The sequence below is a fragment of the Nyctereutes procyonoides genome, unplaced genomic scaffold (genome assembly GCF_905146905.1).
Source record: "Nyctereutes procyonoides isolate TBG_1078 unplaced genomic scaffold, NYPRO_anot_genome, whole genome shotgun sequence".
Classification (NCBI taxonomy): Eukaryota; Metazoa; Chordata; class Mammalia; order Carnivora; family Canidae; genus Nyctereutes; species Nyctereutes procyonoides.
Window position 1 is genome coordinate 41076191 of NW_026575043.1, and position 19563 is coordinate 41095753.

Sequence of the window (19563 nt, forward strand, 5' to 3'; positions counted from 1 at the left end):
CTGCCTATGTCTCTGCCTCTCTCTCTCTCTGTGTGTGACTATCATAAAAAAAAAAAAAAAAGAAAAAACAAAACAGAACCTTTTTGTATTGCATATACAGAGAAATGTGCTCAACCCATAAGTGTACAATTTGATGACTTTTGCAAATTGAACACATCTATGTAGCTACCGCAAGATAAAGACATGGAATGTCCCAGTCTCACTTGCGGCCCCTTCCAGTCACCAGCCCCAGGGGACCACCCTTCTAACCCTATCACCACTCACAAGTTTCGCCAGTTCCAGAACCTCCTATAAGCAAAACTGTAGTCTGTTCTACTTTGCTTTCTTTTGCTCAACATCACGTTCATGCTTTTGATTTGTTAAAACTACTCTTTTGGATTAAATGTGTAAAAGGATGATTGAGAAGGTTAGGAAAGAGATGGAAGCCTGAGACCCTGAGAGACCAGGTACAAGAATACTTGGATTTTTCCAAGAGGTGGAATCTCTTGGGAGACTGGAGGGAGCAGGGGGCGTGGTCACAATCGGCCTATTTCTTGTGGGGGCGGAGTCTTAAGCCTAGAGGCGTGGCCAAGGGCCCAGCTTCCCGGCGGCAGTTCGCACGGGGGGCGGGGCCGGGCCGAAGCTTCCTGTCTGCGCCTGCGGAATCGCCGTTTGACCCCGGAAGTGCCGGCCCACTGGGAGCTGTCACCGTGGACAGCGGCAGCGGCGGCGACGGCAGCGGCGGTGGTGGCGGCGGCAGAGCCGGTAGTGGAGCCGCCGAGGTGAGTGCGTGGCTGGGCCCTGCCGAATAGGGGGCATCGGGCCTGGGACGAGACGTGGCCATGCCTCAGGCTGCCACGGGCCTCACTGCCTGCCTGGCGGGGCCGAGACTGACGTTACCGGAGGGGCCATGAGTCGCCCCTGAGGCCAGGCCTCTAGAGCGTGGAGTCATGGGTTCGAGGCTTAGCCCCAGAGTAACCTTGGATGAGTCACAGCCCTCTATCCTCACTCCAGGTTTCAGTTTCTTTACAGTTCATTCATTCATTCAACAAATACATGTCCATCACCTCCTGCGTGTTAGGAACAGGTTTAGGCACTGGGGAGACTAACAGCAAGACAGACAAGGCACCCTCCCTCATGGAGCATCCAGTCCAGTGGGAGGAGACAGTCAACGACAAACTAAGGCACAAGATAATCAAAGATAGACAGTAACTGCAGAGTGAATACCTTAGATTGGGTGGTCTGGGAAGTTCTCTGAGGAAAGGAATATTGAATTGAGACCAGAGAAGGGTGATGACAATCAGAGAAATCGAGGCAGCAGTAGCGCAGGCCTTAACCATAATTAGTGCTTGCATCAAGCTCACCTTCTAAAAGAAAGCTCTTTTCTAAGTTTTGGCTTCTGTTGCCCTGCTTGGTGTGAAGGATGTAGTGGTGGGCACAGATGTCATCACCAGTAATATCCTTTTCCTTTTGGAATTTAAAGTCTCATCTTTGCCTAGTTAATTTCTACCCATACTTTAGATGAAAACTGGGATCTTCCTTGACACACTCCCTCCCTCTAGTCCGTTCTGTCTGTTACATGCAGTCATAGCCTGATGGGCCTGACCTGCATAGCTTACATCATGATATTTTACTAGTTTTTATGGCTATTTGATTCATATTTATCTTTCCCATAAAGACTGTAAATTCGTGAAGGGCAAGACCAAGTTTGTTCTTTGCCTGCTTTGGTATTCTCCAGCTTCAGTGCCTGGCACATAATAGGTGCTCAAAAACTTTTTGAATGGATAAGTGAAACTATTAACATGGTCTTTTCTCTTTAGGGGTTCATAGACAGTCTCTGCCACCAACTTACTGTCTTTTCTCTCTTATTGTATCTCTTCTCTACTTAAATGACTCCTCCCTCACTGCCTTTAGATGAAAGGCCAACATCTTTAGCATCACAATGGAGGCTCCTTTTAAAATGTCTTTATCTTTTTATTCAACCTCACCTCTCTACTTCGATCATCCCCTTCCTGACCTTGTATTTTCAGCCATATCAAATGCCCCTTCCTTTAAAGCCACTGGTTCTGAGCCTGTGTTCACACTTGCTCTTTGCTTGAAATGCCTCCCCCGCCTCCATCTTTTCTTCCCATCCTTCAACAACCAGGTTATGGGTCACCTTCTTGGTGACATCCTCCCTTTCTCTGTTGTGCTTGTTTTGGAAATTTCTTGTTCCAGCTTTGATTACACTGAATCATAGTCATTTACATGCCCAGGACCCAGAATGTATTCAGTCAGCTTTTGCTGAGTAAATGAAATCCAAAGTGGTCTGCCTATGGCTGGGACTTGTAATCACAAGTAAACTTTATTGAGTGCTTGTTACGTGCCAGCTACTGTGTTGAACATTTACCATTGGTTACTTCTCAAACCCAGTTTTACAGATGAGGAAATCAAGGCTTAGAGAGTCTAAGGAACTATCTCCAGGTCTCAAACATGGGTAGGAAAAGGTGGAGCCAGGAAATGAACCCAGGCTGCAGAACTATAAAGCTCTCTTTTAACCACACCAGCCTGAGTCTGAACTGCTTTTATAGGCACTGGCTTGTAGGAAATGATTTCTTCTGAAATCAAGTGCTGTCTCTACCTGTCTAGGCCTGGCCTCTAGGGCCTAAAAGTTAAAGGATGAAGAGCCACCACCTACTATGGCTCTTTCCCTAATCTCAATCCCTACATTGGATACTCCCACGACCATCTTTGAAAGGTGAACATGGAAAGAACCGAGCCTGTGAGTCATTTAGATTTCTGGACTGGCGAGCAGACTCCTGGTGTTTCCAGCTGCCGTCCCAGCATCACTGGGGGGTTAGGAAGGAAGTATTTTTAGTCTTTCCAGCACAAGAGTTCCCGGTGCCAAGGCAAAAGGGCTGGGCTTCAGTTTCAACTTGTTCACTAATGTATCTGCCTTGAGCAAATCAGAGCCCTTCTTTGGACATCAGAGCATAATAATCCTTGTTGTCTGTAACTGGTTGTTGTGAGAGGCTTGCAAGATAGTAACTTGATGAGAAATAATGTCTGTGCAACATGTGTACATTATCTACATTTTGCAAAGCTGAAAAGTGAAAGCTCATCCAAGCCCCTTACATTACTTCACACCTTATGATTTTTTTGAGGCCACCACACCACACCACACTCACGTGTGCAGGGACCCCATAGACCCACTGAGATCCTAGAGCTGGAACAGGCCTTGAGGACTAAACAGAATAGTCCTCTTTTACATCCTTTTAGAATGGATATCTTCACAGTCTTTTTTTTTTAATATTTTATTTATTAGAGAGAGAGAAAGAGAGCACACAAGCAGGAGCTGCAGGCAGAGGGAGAGGGAGAAGCAGACTCCCCGCTAAGCAAGGAGCTTGACACAGGGCTGGATCCTAGGACCCTGGGATCCTGACGTGGGCCAAAGGCAGCCGCTTAGCTGACTGAGCCACCCAGAGGTCCCTCTTCACGGTCTTTAAAACAGCCCATGAACTAAGGTTCTTTGAGTACCAAGATGTTCCCACCTCCTTACCTTTGTTCCTACTGTTTCCTCTGCCTGGGGCACTCTCCTTTGTGACTAATCTCCACTATCAAGACTCAATTCAGACTCTCCTGATCATTTTGGCTCCCCAGAAATCCTTTCCTGACAACACCCCCCTGCAAGCTCAGCTACACTAGGCTCAGTACAGCGAATGGTTAAGAGACCCCCAGCTTCACCAACTACTAACTGAGTTCTAGGGCTAGTTTCTTTTCTTCTGAATCTCTATTTCCTCATTGATAAAATGAAGATGAAAATAGACCTGACCATTGAGTTGTCCTAAGTATTAGTATACGCAAAGTGAGTTAATGCTGAGAAAAGCCCTGGGGAAAGCACCAGCGCACGATAAGCATGTCGCTGTTACTGCCATTATCATTGTAATATTTGGGCTGGAAACTCCTGTGGGGCGACCCTGTATTATCACTCTGTGTCTAAATAACACCAGGTCCTGGCCTGATATCTGAGATATCCTGTAACTCATGGCTGACCGTGCCCTTCAGCTCATCTGTGAGGTTCTCAGGAGGTGATGGATGGTGTCATCATCCCAGCCTCAGTATATCTTTATGTTGTCATGGAGACTGGCTGGCCTTATATGGCATGTCTTCTAAGGGGCCTAATTCACTTCCATTCCATGATTCAGCCAATATGCACATCCCTTCTGTGGGGCAGGCCGAGTAGAGTTATGGAAAGAATGCTGGATGGGAGAGGACAAGAGATGTGGTGTCTGCCACTCACTGACTCTGAGGTGGGTTTGGGCCTCTACTGAAAAGAGCTCACACTCAGGGCGCCTGAGTGGCTCAGTGGTTGAACCATCTGCCTTTGGTTCAGGTTGTGATCCCGGGGTCCTGGGATCGAGTCCCGCATGGGATTCGCCACAGGGGGCCTGCTTCTCCCTCTGCTTAGGTCTCTGCCTCTCTCTGTGTGTCTCTCATGACTAAATAAATAAAATCTTTAAAAGGAAAAAAGACAAGAGCTCACACTGGCAGCTTCCTGTGAATTCTGTCATCCTCTCTGGTCCTTCTATTCATCTACATCCTTGTTCCCTGAAGCCTAGAGAAGTTGTAAAATTTTAAAACCCCTTGGGATGCCTGGGTGGCTCAGTGGTTGAGCATCTGCCTTTGGGTCAGGGCATGATCCCCGAGTCATGGGATCAAGTCCTGCATCAGGCTCCGTGCATGGAGCCTGCTTCTCCCTCTGTGTCTCTGCCTCTCTTTCTGTGTCTATAATGAATAAATAAGTAAAATCTTAAAAAAATTTTTTTAAACCCTCTGTGAGGAAAGGCCCATCCTTCCATTCCTCAAAAGACTGCAGATCTGCTTAGAATTATAAGAAAAGTCCTTATATTCAGTCAGTCATCAAACAGTTGATGAGGCCAACTCTGTTACCAGGCCTGTGCTGGTCATGGAAAAGACAGCAAGAGGATAGCCCAGGCACTGTCTTCACAGAGCTTACATGCCAAGCGGGGCACAGAGCTGGACACATAATAAAGATTATCTAGGTACTTTTAGCCAGTCCTTTAGAGAGGGTTGGAATATATCAGGAGTCACCTGGGGAGTGTTTTCCTTCCTCAGCTGAGAGCTTTTGCTCGAGGCAGAAAAGTCACCTCAGTGTGGATTAGTGGGTACAAGAACCAGGCCTTCGAGGTTCATCAGGAGCCTTCTGAGGCCAGAGTGTGAAGCTTCTCTCCTGGCTCTGGGATCAGTTCCAGAGCAGGCCCCTGCCACCAGGAGCCTATGTGTCTGCTCTCTTCTTCCCATCCATATTCCTTTCAGGAGGGTCACACAGCACAATGCCAGCTCTGCCCTTGGACCAACTCCAGATCACCCACACGGACCTGAAGACAGGAAAACTGAGGACTTCACCAGCGCTGGTGAGCCCGTTACCTTGAGGCTGCTCAGCCTGATGTTACCTCTTGCAACTTCAGAAGTGAAAAGCGCATTCCTCCTCTATCTGTTCCAAGAATGACCCGAGGGCCACAGTCAGTAATTCAGTAGCAAGGACACTACCAGATCCTTCCAGGCCCAGTGCAGAAGTTTCCTTTCTGAGCGGCAGCCTGAATTTGAGTAGTACTTTCCATGTTGCCACTCCACACCTTCCCCCCAGAGCATTTCATTTTGAATTAAGAGTCTGATGGTGGTTGTGACTCAACTCGAGCTGGCCTAGAAAAGGATCCAGTCCAAAGCTGGGCTTGGGGATTTGACCCTGCGGGAAGTGTTCAGGTTTCAGGTAGGCCTTTTTCAGAGCTATCTCACCTGCTATCCACACTTCAGGGGGAACACCAGTTTCAGAGGTCAGGTTGTCTTTTATCATCATGGGCTAAAAAGCGCCACCTGCCACATACCAACTCTGCAGGGCTTGGGAGACTGAAAAATAAGGAGGCCATGAGCGTGCCGATTACCAGCTGCAGAGTGAGATTAGGCGTGTGGAGAGGTGCCAGGCTGCCGAAGGAGACAGACGTGGGGACTGGAGTCCCCACACGCCCTTACTGTTTTCCCAAGAATATGAGCTTACTTGACAGGGTGGGAGGAAGTATTTTCTAGGGGGGCTTGAGTAGAGTCGTGGGAAACAAGAGCTTGGTGTTTTATTTCCTGCTCTCTGGATGGCTTCTTATTACTTCCTAACTATTCTCTGATAATAGGACTTAACGTTTATAGAGCACTTGCTCTGGGCCAAACCTTTCTAAACACATCACCTGGATTATCTCATGTTAAGCCCTGTGAGTAGGTATTTTGATTGTCCCCATTTTACAGATGAGAAAACTGGAAGTTAAAGGTCACAGAACTAGGAAATTAGGGGAGCCAGGATGTGAACCTAGCTAGACTGACCCTAGGTCTCATACCCTTAATTGCTATAAACCCTGTGGCATTTTGTTTTGTTTTGTTTTGTTTTAATAACCTTTTTATGTGAGGAGGGTATTTATCAGAAAATCTTTATCTGTTCTGCCCAATGTGGTAGCCACCCACCGTAGTAGTCATTCACCATAGTCATTCACCACATGTAGGGATTGCACACTTGAAATGCAGATAGTTTAAGGAACTGCATTTTTTATTTAATTTCAGTTCATTTAAATTAAAACAACCCATGTGGTGAGTGCCTACTGTATTTGGCAGCAAAGATATAGAAGAGTTCCATTAACGCAGAAAGTTCTGTTGGGCTGGTGGAGACTGACCTCCTTAAGTGGTTGACTCTGATTTTCTACCTCAGTCCTTCCCCATTTGTTTGTTTATTTATTTATTTAAGATTTTATTTATTTATTCATGAGAGACACAGAGAGAGCCCGAGACAAAGGCAGAGGGAGAACCAAGCTCCTCGAGGGGAACCCAATATGGAACTCAATCCAGGGACTTCAGGACCACGCCCTGAGCCAAAGGCAGACAGATGCTCAACCACTGAGCCACCCAGGTGTCCCTATTTATTTATTTTAAAATTCATTTGAGAGAGAGAGTACACAGCAGGGGGAGTGGCAGAGGAAGAGGGAGAGGCAGACTCACCGCTGAGCAGAGAGCCCAACATTTGGCTTGATCCCGGGACCTGGAGATCATGACCTGAGCCAAAGGCAGACGTTTAACCATCTGAGCCACCCAGGCACTCCTTTCCCCATGTATTTAATATCTGGGTTGCTAGGCTGTGGGCTCCATGAGGACAGGAACCTTGTCCCTTCCCTTCATTCTCATTTCCTAGTGCTAGCTGCATTTCTTTCAGAATATTCAGTAAATGAGTCAAGGACTTCAGCCAGGCCTTGTGCCAGACACTGGAACTACAGAGAAAAAAAGACATGGTTCCTGGCCTTCAGAGGTCTGTGGACTAAGAAAAGCAGACCAGGGGATCCCTGGGTAGCTCAGCGGTTTAGCGCCTGCCTTTGGCCCAGGGCGCAATCCTGGAGTCCCGGAATCAAATCCCGCATCAGGCTCCCGGCATGGAGCCTGCTTCTCCCTCTGCCTGTGTCTCTGCCTCTCTCTCCCTTTCTGTCTATCATGAATGAATAAATAAAATCTTAAAAAAAAAAAAAAAAGCAGACCAGTCATTTCTCTACAGATAGGGTTGTGATAGAAGGGGTTACATGACTGCAGAGCCCAAGCCACTGATCCAAACTGAAGAGGTTTATGGGGCAGGGAGAGCTTGGGGGTAGTGGGAGGGTATGTGCAGCTAGGGAAGCCTTCCTGAAGGAGGAGGATCCTAAACTGGGTTTTGAAGGGAGAATAAACACTAGCCTTGCAGAGCAATGGGAGAAGGATGAACCTGGCAGGAGGACCCAAGTATATTATCCTGGAGTCTTGAGAGAGCCCAACTCCTCCCCCAACCACCAGTCACTGGGGTGGAAGCAGTAGCATTAAGTTAAAGAGCACAAGCTTTGTGTTAAATTTCATACATATTTAGCCATGTTATTAGAACATAGTAAGCGCTCAGTAATGATGATGATGACAGCAGTGACAGTAGCAGAAGGTTCGAATGGGGAGTAGGGTGGGAAGAGAATGAGTGGAGGGAGATAGCTGCCTGATGAAGGAGTGGTCTTGTTGAGATTTGTACCCGTTGTATATTTGTCTCTTTAGTCCCAACTTAGGACAGGGAGATCTTTAGCCGAGGGACAGCCACCACTCTGCCTTTGCAGGGTGATAGGTGGAGCTAATGTTTATCGAGTAGCTAACTGTACACAGTACACACTTCGTGCTATTGAAAGTACAAAAGAAAGAAAGCCTTGGGCAAGAATGAGTGAAAGAGCTCTTGAGGAAGACAAGACTCATAAAAGTGGAACATGTGGAAAACAGTGCAAAATGGTTTCTTATCAAAATCAGAACAGAGTTTGGTGGGCAGAGACTGTCCAGGAAGCTTCACAGAGCAAGTGGGACCTGAGCCAGGCTCGGCGGGTAGAAGATACAGTTGGGGCCTGCTACCCCCTGCCCTGAAATCTCCCATGGTCCCTGTTACCTGCAGAATAAAGTCCCCACTCTTGAGTTTGGCATTGAAGGCCCTTCAAAGAACTTGGTTCTTCATTATCCACATTGATGCTTTGTCTAGCCAGCAAATGTATACAGAGAGTCTGCTTGAGGCCAGACACTGTTCTAGGGACTGGGAATGCTGTGGCGAGCAAGGCCCAGACTGCTTCCGGAGACCTACAAACTAGTAGGGGAGACAGAGAAGGCAGGCCCTTCCTTTTTATATAACTTTACTGGGGCATGATTGAAAGATAATAAACTGCACATACTGAAAGTATACAGTTGGGTTGGTGTTGACATTAGTATGCACCCAATCGTCATAATCAAGATAATGAACATTTCGGTCATATCCCAAAAAGTTTCCTTGGGCCCATCTGTGATCCATCCTTTCTTTTCTCCCCATGTGCAGCAGCCACGGATCTGAAAGTACTTTTAATGCAGTTCAACAGGCGCTATGGTTAGGGAAGCACAGAGTGCAGGTGTTGGAAGAGTCCAGGTGAACCCCTAACCTAGTCAGGGGTGGGAGTTGGGGAGACTTCCTGGAGGAGGTGAGGTCAGAACTGGGATCAGAAGGCTAAGCAGCAAGACCAGGATAGCATGTGAGGACTGTAGGTCATTCATCAGGTCTGCAGGCTGAGCTTTGGTTCAGATCCTGCCTCAGTTGCCTCCTTAGCCCTGTGACCTTAGTAAAATTCCTGAAGCTTACTGATTCTTTGTTTCCTCCTCTGTAAAATGGGGAGAACATTACTTCCCTTTTGAAAAATTGAAGATAAAAAAGAAAGAGGCTGTGGGACATACCTAGTCAGCAGCAGGCCAGGACAGGTCCTTGTTAGAGGTGGCCTTTATCCATCACCATTCCATTCCGTTCTCTTCCTCTACATCTTTTTCCCACCACCCAGTGCAATCTGGGCCCTTTGTTTCTCGTAGCCCATTTTTATGCCTCCATAAAACACCATTTTTTCCGTAAAGAAAATCCTTCTCATTTTCCAAGGCCCAGCTTAGATGTCCTCCATGTGCAGATAATCACCTTTTGTACTCTCTTGGTCCCTCTGCCAGGTTTGAGCTGTCCCTTCCTCTGTTTTGTGCTCACTTGATGGCTTAGATGTGCATCTCCACCTCTGGAGCATAGACTCGTGAACATGCAGATGTTTTCTTCACCTGCTTCACCGTACCTGGCACAATAGTGCCGGTAAATGTTTGTAGGAATGCAAGGAAGGTAGAATCTCAGGGTGTCTGTGTCTGTCTGTCTGTCAGAGGAGTAGGAGGCGATGAGTAGCCCTGCTTGGGAAGTGACCTAAGAGATGAGGTGTCAACAGATAGAGGAAGGGAGGAGCTCAGAAACCAAGGAGACGAATTTAGATCCTAAAGAGAAGTTTTGAACTTGTTTCAGCCAGCGGGATTCCCTTTTTCAAAAAGTTTGTACCTGGAAGCCCACTGTATAAATTCTGGTATCCATGGGAGGGGTCCCAAAGGATATGAGAGGGGTCCCATATCACCCAAATGATAGGGGCCCCCGAGGAATCCTTGCAGGACTCAAAGACTCCACAGTCTGAAAACTTGCACCAGGCAATAGGGAAGCATAGAGGGTCCTCGAGGGAACTGATCAATCAGTCATGATTTTCCCTGTCCCCCTGGACTGACAGACCTGGAAGTGGATGGATTGTGGTTGATAACCACCGAGATGTTGCCGGGCCTTCCTCCTATTACCACATCCCCTGGAGAAAGCAGCCCTTATGTAGTCAGAGGAAAATAGCTCATCTCTTCTTTATGGTAAACAAAGTAAGGTTTGTTTATAACAAGGTAAAGGTTGGGAGAGAGAACTTGTGATTCTAAGCTGAGACCTGCAATTATTTGATTAGTATCTTTTCTTTAAAAGAAAAAAGTTACCAAGGTGTTTTTTTTTTCTGATTCTAAGAAGGAAACAACATGATACATACATATAGTACGGTACTATTTATGTAAGAAAGATTAAAACAGATCTAAAATACCTTCTATGGGTATATATTTGCCTGTAAAAACCTAGAAAAGGTCTGCAAGGACACTCATCTGATGGTGAGTGGTCGGTCACCCCTGGGAGGACATGAGGACTGGGAGTGTGGTCCCAGGAGACTCACCTTCTCTGCAGGGTTTAAGTTTTGAAAGAAAAGATGTGCATGTCTCCCTTGTATTATTACAAAATAGCTTAAAAAGTAATACAAAAAAAATTAAAAAAAGTAATACATGTATATTTTTTTAATTGGAAAATATATTCGTGTCATAGTCACCCCCCCATCAAAGATAACCACTGTTAGCTTTGGTATGTTGACTGCCACCTGCCAGTTTTTTTTTTTTTAACCCGTGTTAAAAATATATACTTCTTTAAAAATCCCCAAACTGGTTGTATTAAATAGGTTTATATCCTGCTTTCTCTTCCCTTGACCTTTCCCCATGTCATTAAATATCCTCCAAAACACGTGGTTTTTAATGCCTGCCTGGTGTTCCCTGGATGCAACCAAGCCCCCTTTGTTAGAGACACTTGGTTCTTTATGCTTAAAAACTCCTTGGAGGGTCACCGGTTGGAACAGCCAAGTGTTGTCATTGCTGTGGGTTGGCAAATGGGCCCTCGCTGACTAACCTCTGCCACGTTAACACGTGGTTTTTGGATCCGTAGCACCCCGAGCAGAAGGCAGACCGGTATTTTGTGTTATACAAACCGCCCCCTAAAGACAACATTCCCGCCCTAGTGGAGGAGTACCTGGAACGCGCCACCTTCGTAGCCAATGACCTCGACTGGCTCCTGGCCTTGCCTCACGATAAATTCTGGTGCCAGGTAACATTCTATCAAAATTAACACTAAGACAAAGCACATGACATGCCGTTGGTTGGTTGCTGTTATTGTTTTTCTCCCCCCCCCCCCCCCCCGGAGATGCTTTTTTCCCTACTTCTTACACTGGATCCTTAACAGCAAATTGTGGTTTGGATTGCTCTGTCTTGTATCACCATCTTAATGATGTTTACACAACGCCTTCCAACGTGTCGTTTTTAGAAACTTGTGTTTAGCCTTCGGCTCATTCATACCTCCTTAGTCCCTTGGGGTTGGAGTGTTTTCCTTAGGCCAGGGCTGGTAGGCTGTGAGCCCCTGCACAGTCCACCCACAAGCCCCTGGGCCTCAGTGACAAATCCTCGCTCTGATCTGTTGTCTGCCATAGGTTATCTTCGATGAAACCCTGCAGAAGTGCCTGGACTCCTATCTGCGCTATGTCCCCCGAAAGTTTGATGAGTGGGTGGCCCCAGCCCCTGAGGTTGTTGACATGCAGAAACGCCTCCATCGAAGTGTTTTCCTCACTTTTCTCCGCATGTCCACTCACAAGGAATCCAAAGTAAGCCTTTGATCCCACAGGGCGCTTCCCAACACCCAGCACCTCTGTGCCAGATTTTCCTGCCCCCGAGAAGGAAGGCCCTGAAAGTATCGTGTTTCTTCTTTGTTTCTTCTCTGCCTTTATTCCCACCTTTGAGGAAGAAATCTGTGGGCGCCCCTCCCCTTATCTGTGAATTCACTGGGTCTGTGTTACGTCCAGTGTTTTCATCAATGGGAGCAGAGGGCCCTTTGCCAGTTGACGTGTGACTGTGCCTTTTTTCATGCGTCAGAGGGTGAAAACAGTGATTCTGATTTGTTAAAGGAACTTTTATGTGCTTTTTAAAAACCTTTACTTTTTCCCCTCCAGGTTTTAAAAATAACACTGTCTCTAAACAACTCAAACAGTACAGAAATATTTTGTAGATAGTGAATGTCACCTACAATATCCCTTTCTCCAAAAAAACCCCACCATTATGGTGCATGTTCCTTCGGGGAATTTTTTTTCTTTCAATATACTTGTGTGTGTTTGTGTGTGTATGTGCGCACACATTGATTTTTATAATAGGATCTTGCTTTTTTTTTTAGCTTTTGAAGTTTGGAAACTGAAATATATACAAATATATACCAAAATATATTTTTATAATAGGATCTTGCTTTTTTTTTCAAATATATACAAAAATATATTTTTTAATAGGATCTTGCTTTTTTTTTCAAATATATACAAAAATATATTTTTATAATAGGATCTTGCTTTTTAAATTTTTTTAAAAGATTTTATTTATTTATTCATGAGAGAGAGGCAGAGACATAGGCAGAGGGAGAAGTAGGCCCCATACAGGGAGCCCGATGTGGGACTCAATCCCGGGTCTCCAGGATCATGCCCTGGGCCAAAGGCAGGTGCTTAACTGCTGAGCCACCCAGGCATCCCTACTTGCCTTTTATTTTTTATTTTATTTTTTTTTTCCTACTTGCCTTTTAAAAAACTTTTGTAGTATGGAAATTTTCAAATATATACAAAAGCATAATGAGCCCCATGTATCCATTACTCAGTTTCAACAATTGTCAATATTTTGCCAATTCTATTTTCTTTTTTCCCCTGAGTTTTCTTTTTTTTCCCTAGAGTATTTTATTTTATTTTTTCCTGGAGTTTTTTTATTTGTTTTTGTTTTTTTGAGGGAGAGAGAGAGCAAGTGTGCAAGTGGGTGGGGGAGGGAGGTAAGAGAGAAAGGGAGAGAAAGAATCTTACACAGATTCCACACTCAGCACAGAGCCCAAGGGGGGCTTGATCTCAACCTTGAGATCATGACCTGAGCCAAAAATCAAGAGTCAGATGCTTAATCGACTAAGCCACCCAGGCACCCCTTTCTTGGAGTATTTTATAGCAATTCCAAACATCATGATAATTTACTCATAAATATTTTATTGTTATTTTTATTTTTTAAAGTAAGCTCTATGCCCAATGTGGGGCTTGAACTCACGACCCCAAGATCAAGAGTTGCATGTTCTGACTGAGCCAGCCAAGTACCCCAATACATAAATATTCTAGAATGAATGTTCAACCAACTATTTTATAGTGTATTTTTGCTTCTTTTTACATTAAAATGAAGAATAGCTATTGCCCCAGGTCAATATATGAGGCTCAGATATGTTCATAGTGTGGATGGACCTTCATTTATTAGCCAGTCTCCCATTGTTTCTTGCGTGTTTGCTATTACTTTACCAAGAGTACACTTTCATAAAGTTTCTCATCCTCCCTCCTTGCACTGTTCCTTAGGATCACTTCATTTCCCCCTCTGCATTTGGAGAAATCCTCTACAATAACTTCCTGTTTGACATCCCGAAGATCCTGGACCTCTGTGTGCTCTTTGGAAAAGGCAACTCACCATTGCTCCAGAAGATGATAGGTATGTGGGGCACATGGCCTGAGGGGCTGCACAGAGATGGCCACATGCCAAACTAGAGCACCTAGATGAGTGCAGGAGGATTCAGAACTGCAGTGGCAGCCAGGGGTTGGGTATGACTTTGCAGATGTATGTGTGTCAACTCTGAAAGACACAACTGGCTGGCCATGGAGAAGTGGAGACAACACTGTACTACACACTCCCTCAAGGATCTTGGTATTAGGCCACATGTCAAACAGTTGAAGGAGTGGGGAGATTTGCCTTAGCTATGAGTATAGGAATAGCAGTGATGCTAACCTTTAGATAAGTGCCCACTGGAGGCCAGGCATTCTGTTGAGCTCTTTGTATGTGAGCTTTTTTTTTTTTTTTTTTAAGATTTTATTTATTCATGAGAGACACAGAGAAAGAGGCAGAGGGAGAAGCAGACTCCCTGCAGGGAGCCTGATGTTGTACTTAATGCCAAGACCCCAGGATCACAACCTGAGCCAAAGGCAGACGCCCAACCACTGAGCCACCCTGGTACCCCCCTTGTATGTGATCTTAATTGATCCTCACAGCAGCCCTGTGATGAGACTCCTGTAGTCTTCCCTTTTTACAGACAAGGAAACTGAGGTTCAAATGTAAGGGACTTGCTTGGGAGCCCATGACTAATAATAAGTGGCCAAGCTGGGATTTATGTCACATAGGCCTGACTCTTCCTCTTTGTCACTCCCTGCCTCAGGGATAATGGGGTTGCCTCAAAAGTGTCACGGTTTGCATTGTTGCTAAGGACAGTTGGAGACAGAGTTCAGAGAGGATTCTTTTAGGTTGTGAAAGGAGTGACTTCAGCAGTTGGATCTCATCAGGAGGCAGCAGGCTGGAGGGTTCCATCAGAGCCTGAAGCTTGGTTGAGATGCTGCAGAGGGAATAGTGCCCCAGCAAATTCCTCGCTGAATCATGGCTGATGGCATTGGGCCGGACATGGAGACAGGACACCACCGTCAGCCCTCTTCACCCTAAGATTATAGGATATAGTCTTCCAAATGCCCAATTACAAAATTAAGTTTTCTCTTGAAATGGTTTCCTTCTTTCCTTCCTCCTAATAATAAAGGTGATAATAAAGGGAATATATGTTAATTTAGAAAGTTTGGGAAGAATATAAAGCATAAAGAAGTGGAAAAGCGATTACCAAATTCCTGTGCCCAGAGACAATCATTTGGTGATTATTTCCTTCCAGTCTTTTCTCTGTGTATTTTTCAAAGACATGTCAGGCCATAACATGAAATTTCATATCCAGCCTTTTCATTGGAACAGCATCTGGTTTCTCATTCAAATCTTTTTCCTTGATCATCAGTTCATTTCTTTTACTTTCCCAGAGAAAGACTCTTCATAATGTTACTATAGACTGAGGGCATGGAGTGAGTGAGCAAACTGGGCATGATTAGTTAGAGAAACAGTTATTAGGCCAGTTTGATTAGAGCAGAGAATTCCAGGAGGGCAGCAGCAGAAGATGGGAAGGGGCAGCTGGGGCCAGATTGGGGAGGGCTCTGTGCCAGCCATTAGTACTTGGGGGAGTAGTATCGCTCATTGGCTCAGAAGGTAGGCTCTGCCAATTCACACCCCAGCTCTACTCCTGACTGTGTCACTTGGTCCAAGTCAGTTAGCCGCCCACAGCCTCAGTTTTTACATCTGAAGAATGGGAAGACTAATGCCTTATGTAACTTATAGGATGATTGTGAGGGTTAGCACAGTGCCTGGCTCCTTATAAGTGCCTGGTGACTGTGAGCTCTTACTGTGATGAGGCCACGGGAGCTACTAGGAGGAGCTATCTGGTGTCAAGGTTAATTTGGCAGCTTGCCAGTGGGAAGGGTGGTGACAGGAGACCGAGTAGGAGGCCAGTGCTTCAGTGTGGGTTTGAAGGTAAGAGTCTGGTTGGGCTGAAGAAGACATCCTGGAGGTAGAATAAAGCATGGCTTGGGAAGGTCAGCTGGAGGGAGAAGTCAATAACTCTGGAGAAAACTGGTGTGGGGTGCAGGAAAGGGGCCTTTTGGGCTGGGGGTGGGTTGCAAGTGGAGGCATAGTCTGTTTAGATCTGTAGGGTGTGAGAAGCTGTGCAGATTCAGGAGGAGAGGATTTTTGGCTGCAGTTCCAGGAAAGCAAGGGTGGAGTGAGAAAACTCCTAATCTTTTGAATTACTCACTTCTTTGAGAATCAAATGAAAGCTTCTCCCCAGAAAAACATACCCCCTTACAGATTTTGAGGTGTTTTTAGAATGTTTTTATTCCCAGATTGGGAACCCTTAATTGGCTTATTTAGGACAGTCCATTCTTTGTCTTTTAGAGGGTGATTAATAGAAAAGAAGGCAGGACAGGCATGTGGAGCCCCTTCGTTGTGTGTGTATTGGGGTGTATGTGTTGAGGGGGGTGTGGAGGACAGGTCTGCAGACAGACAGACACAGACATATGCATGCAGGTGCGTGCGCGCGCGCACACACACACACACACACACACACACACACAGAGCAGCTCTCTTTCCAACCCTTGAGCAGAAGGCACAAGGGGCAGTCTCTACTGTCTCTACCCCAGAAGCTCTTGAGCAAAGCAAATCAGCTGTAGTAGAAATAAAGGCTGGCTTCTCTTAAAAAAAAAAAAAAAAAAAGATTAGCTGTAGTAAGAGTGTTGACAAGGGAGAGAAGGAGAGAAGGAGGAAACAAGGGGACTGGCTGATCATCCTTTGGCCAGAAGCCCAGTCCTTACCTGGCACCCACCTCCCTCCCCAACCTTCTTGCACAAAAACACCTAGCTTTTTTTTCACCCTCAAGATTGGCATTCTGAGTCAGTAAGTGTAATTTTGTAAGTGAGGTCTTTCAGTGAGCCACTTTGTGAAAGCAGGAGGACATCAGGCCTTGGCTCCATTGAGGACTGCTCCAATCTCTTTGGTAATACCTTCCATTCACCCTGGGTTTCTGAACTGCTTTAGTCTGGGAGGGATGCCACTGTTGTCTCTTACTTCTTGTTTCTTTAAGAGATCAAAAGTCAGATCTTCACCATCACCGGATCAGATAAAGGAGAGGGAAGGGTCAGTTGTGAAATGTTATCTGTTTTGATGCTTATAAAACATCCCTGTTATTCAGGCATAGGCACTAGAAGGATTATGAAAGAGTGTCCTACTCTGGGCCAGGTGGTTGGGGCATAGTGGGGTCTACCATATGGCACTGGGGGGAGACCTGCTCCTGATGCCTGAGTCAGGAGGTACTACCTGGAGAAGGTGACACCTACCTTATGGTGAATGTAGCTCTGGGAAGTCACTCTAGGCAGAAGGAGGAGACGGCTTGTTCTCTGAGGTTGAGGAGGTACAAGAGAGTAATGCAGGCACAAGAAATGGGGAGAGGGTGGCTGGAAATGCCATCAGGGCCAGATCTCACATAATCCTCAGTGCTGTGGCCAGGAGTTCAGACTTGACCTTGAGGATACCATCAGATGGGAGGGTTTTCTGAGAAAGAACAGAGGTTGGTGGGGAGACAGCTCAGTTCTTCCTTGCTGTCAAGAGTAGGAGGTGGGCACAGATGGTCAGGGAGTACCTACACAGGTTGAGGGATCAGCACTCATCTGGAGGTGGGATGCACTGAGCAAGCTCATGCTGGTAAAACTCAGCTTTCTGGAATCAAGGAACGAAGTAGCATCCAAGAAAGTGTTTACAGAAAGTCCAGCTACATAGTGATTTGCTGACTTACTCAGTCCCATCTGGCCTTTGACCTCATTGATTTTCAAATCCTCTGGGATGGGGCAAGGGCTGCAGCATTTTCATTAAGGAAACCGAGGACAGACCTGCCCAAAGATAAAAGATGCTTAGAATTCAGCACAGCCTGACAGTCCGCCATCATTAGATGTTAGGATTATGGTGGGCTGAAGAACCCTGGCCTCTTCTTAAGGGTGTTGGTATTTTGCATCATCATGTCTCCTGGCTAGCTATGATTTTCCCTTCCTCCCTCGCCATTTCGGCAGCCGGAACACTTGGTTTCTGTTCCAGTGACCATATGCTCTAACCTATGCACTCACAACAGCAGCAGTGCTTAGAGGTAGTAGACAGTCGGAAGGAGCTTTGTTTTATAGGAACAATTGCAAATGTGTGGTAAACCTGTCTCTAGGTCTCTCCCAGACCTCTCCTCTTGGAGGAAGATGGATTAGCATGGCTAGTGTATTCGAAAGCAGAGGGTAAGAGAATTTCCAGACAAATTTCTCCCTAGAGTCTCCTCACATTATTAGAGGCGTGACCTGGCAAGAATCCTGGATTGTAGCATCCAGGTTTCTTGAGCAAAGAGATCATACCTCCTGATTTTCCTGGATGACTAATACCCACTTGCAAAGCCAATGCTGTTATAAAGGCACAGTGCCCAAGTGTGATCACTCCCTGGGGACATCCGGATGAGCTGGTTTGACCAGGGCTGGCCTTTTATGTAATTCGTTAAGCAGAGGTGTTTAAAAGGTTAAATTGTACTGAATAAAGTCCCTCCCTCATGCTGGGGAAGTTTCTAGGCTGGGCCAAAGCTCTGTGCCAGCAGGGCCTGGGGCCAGGACTGCTCTAGTGCAGATGGGCTTAGGAAAGGGAAGAAAGGTCACAGAACATGCTGGCAACCATTTGTAATGTGTCCTCCCCTCCCTCACCCTCTTTCCCCAATTCCTGCCTTTCTCTTCTCTTTTCAGGAAACATCTTTACCCAGCAGCCAAGTTACTATAATGACCTGGATGAAACCATGCCCACCATCCTTCAGGTACCAGCTCTCAGTCCTGTCCAGATCCCCTCCCTAACCTGATGGTATATCGGTATATCCCTGGACTTTCCTGGAAGAGCCCCAAGAAACATTTACCCACCACCCCTCTCCAGTCCTATCCCTAGACAATCTCTGCATCATGCCCCACAGCGCACCCTTTCAAATTCGCCCCTTTCCCTGCTTGAACAAAACTAAAATCTAAAGGCTATCTAGCACTTATACTAAGAGCTTAAAGTGTGTGCTCTTTGCCAACAGCCATAACCTCTATGGACACCCTTCCAAGAGACCTGTGTTTCTCAAATGAGAGCTTTAAAGTTCTATAAAACTGTTTTATAAAATAATGTTCATTGTAGAAAATTTGGAAAATATAAAGAAAAAAAAAACAGGAAAATTAACCCATAATTCCAGTGCCAGGAGATTCCACTATTCACAATAATGTTTAGGATAGTTATGTGCTAGCATACTTAAAGATGGCGCAGTGAGTTAAAGACTTGCATGATATTACAATGGGCTGTTTTCTCCTCACTGTTTTTTTTTTTTTTTAAGATTTTATTTATTTACTCATGAGAGACACAGAGAGAGAGAAGCAGAGACATAGGGAGAGGGAGAAGCAGGCTTCATGCCGGGAGCCCGATGCGGGACTCGATCCCAAGACACCAGGATCACTCCCTGAGCCAGAGGCAGGCACTAAACCACTGAGCCACCCAGGCATCCCTTCTCCTTACTGTTGATTTGTCTTTGATTTCAATGTATTTCCATAAATCACCATCTCCAGAGGATCCAAAATATATATTATTGAATGTGTATCTTAAATAATCATTACCACACACTTGCCCAACATATCCACCCATTCAGATAATTTCTACAGGATTCTGGGGGCTTTTCATACATTTCGTCTTTTTTTTTTTTTTTTTGAGTTTTATTTGCTTATGTAACCTCAACACCCAACTTGGAGCTCAAACTCACGACCCCGAGATCCAGAGCTGCATACTCTTCTGACTGAACCAGCCAGGTGCCCCTTTACATTTTGTCTTTTTAATCCTCACCCTCACCACAATCCTGTAAGAAGAATAATCCTCATCATCCCTATTTTACAGTTTCCACTCTGACCTGGGCCC

General features: G+C 45.7%; 1 protein-coding gene across 5 annotated transcripts in view; it reads left to right on the plus strand.

Moving 5' to 3' along the window:
• Positions 1–659: 659 nt before the first annotated feature.
• The window catches only part of ASCC2 (activating signal cointegrator 1 complex subunit 2), a 41811-nt gene continuing 22907 nt past the window's right edge, over positions 660–19563 (plus strand). For 2 of the 5 annotated variants that reach the window (XM_055322765.1, XM_055322766.1), the window contains exons 1-6: positions 660–761; positions 5296–5393; positions 11108–11266; positions 11646–11816; positions 13569–13698; positions 18378–18445. In XM_055322765.1, the coding sequence (XP_055178740.1) occupies positions 5313–5393; positions 11108–11266; positions 11646–11816; positions 13569–13698; positions 18378–18445 (609 nt within the window). In that variant the 5' untranslated portion in view covers positions 660–761; positions 5296–5312. The remainder of the gene's footprint in view (positions 762–5295; positions 5394–11107; positions 11267–11645; positions 11817–13568; positions 13699–18377; positions 18446–19563) is intronic. The other 3 variants (XM_055322767.1, XM_055322768.1, XM_055322770.1) reach the window with 2 other exon arrangements.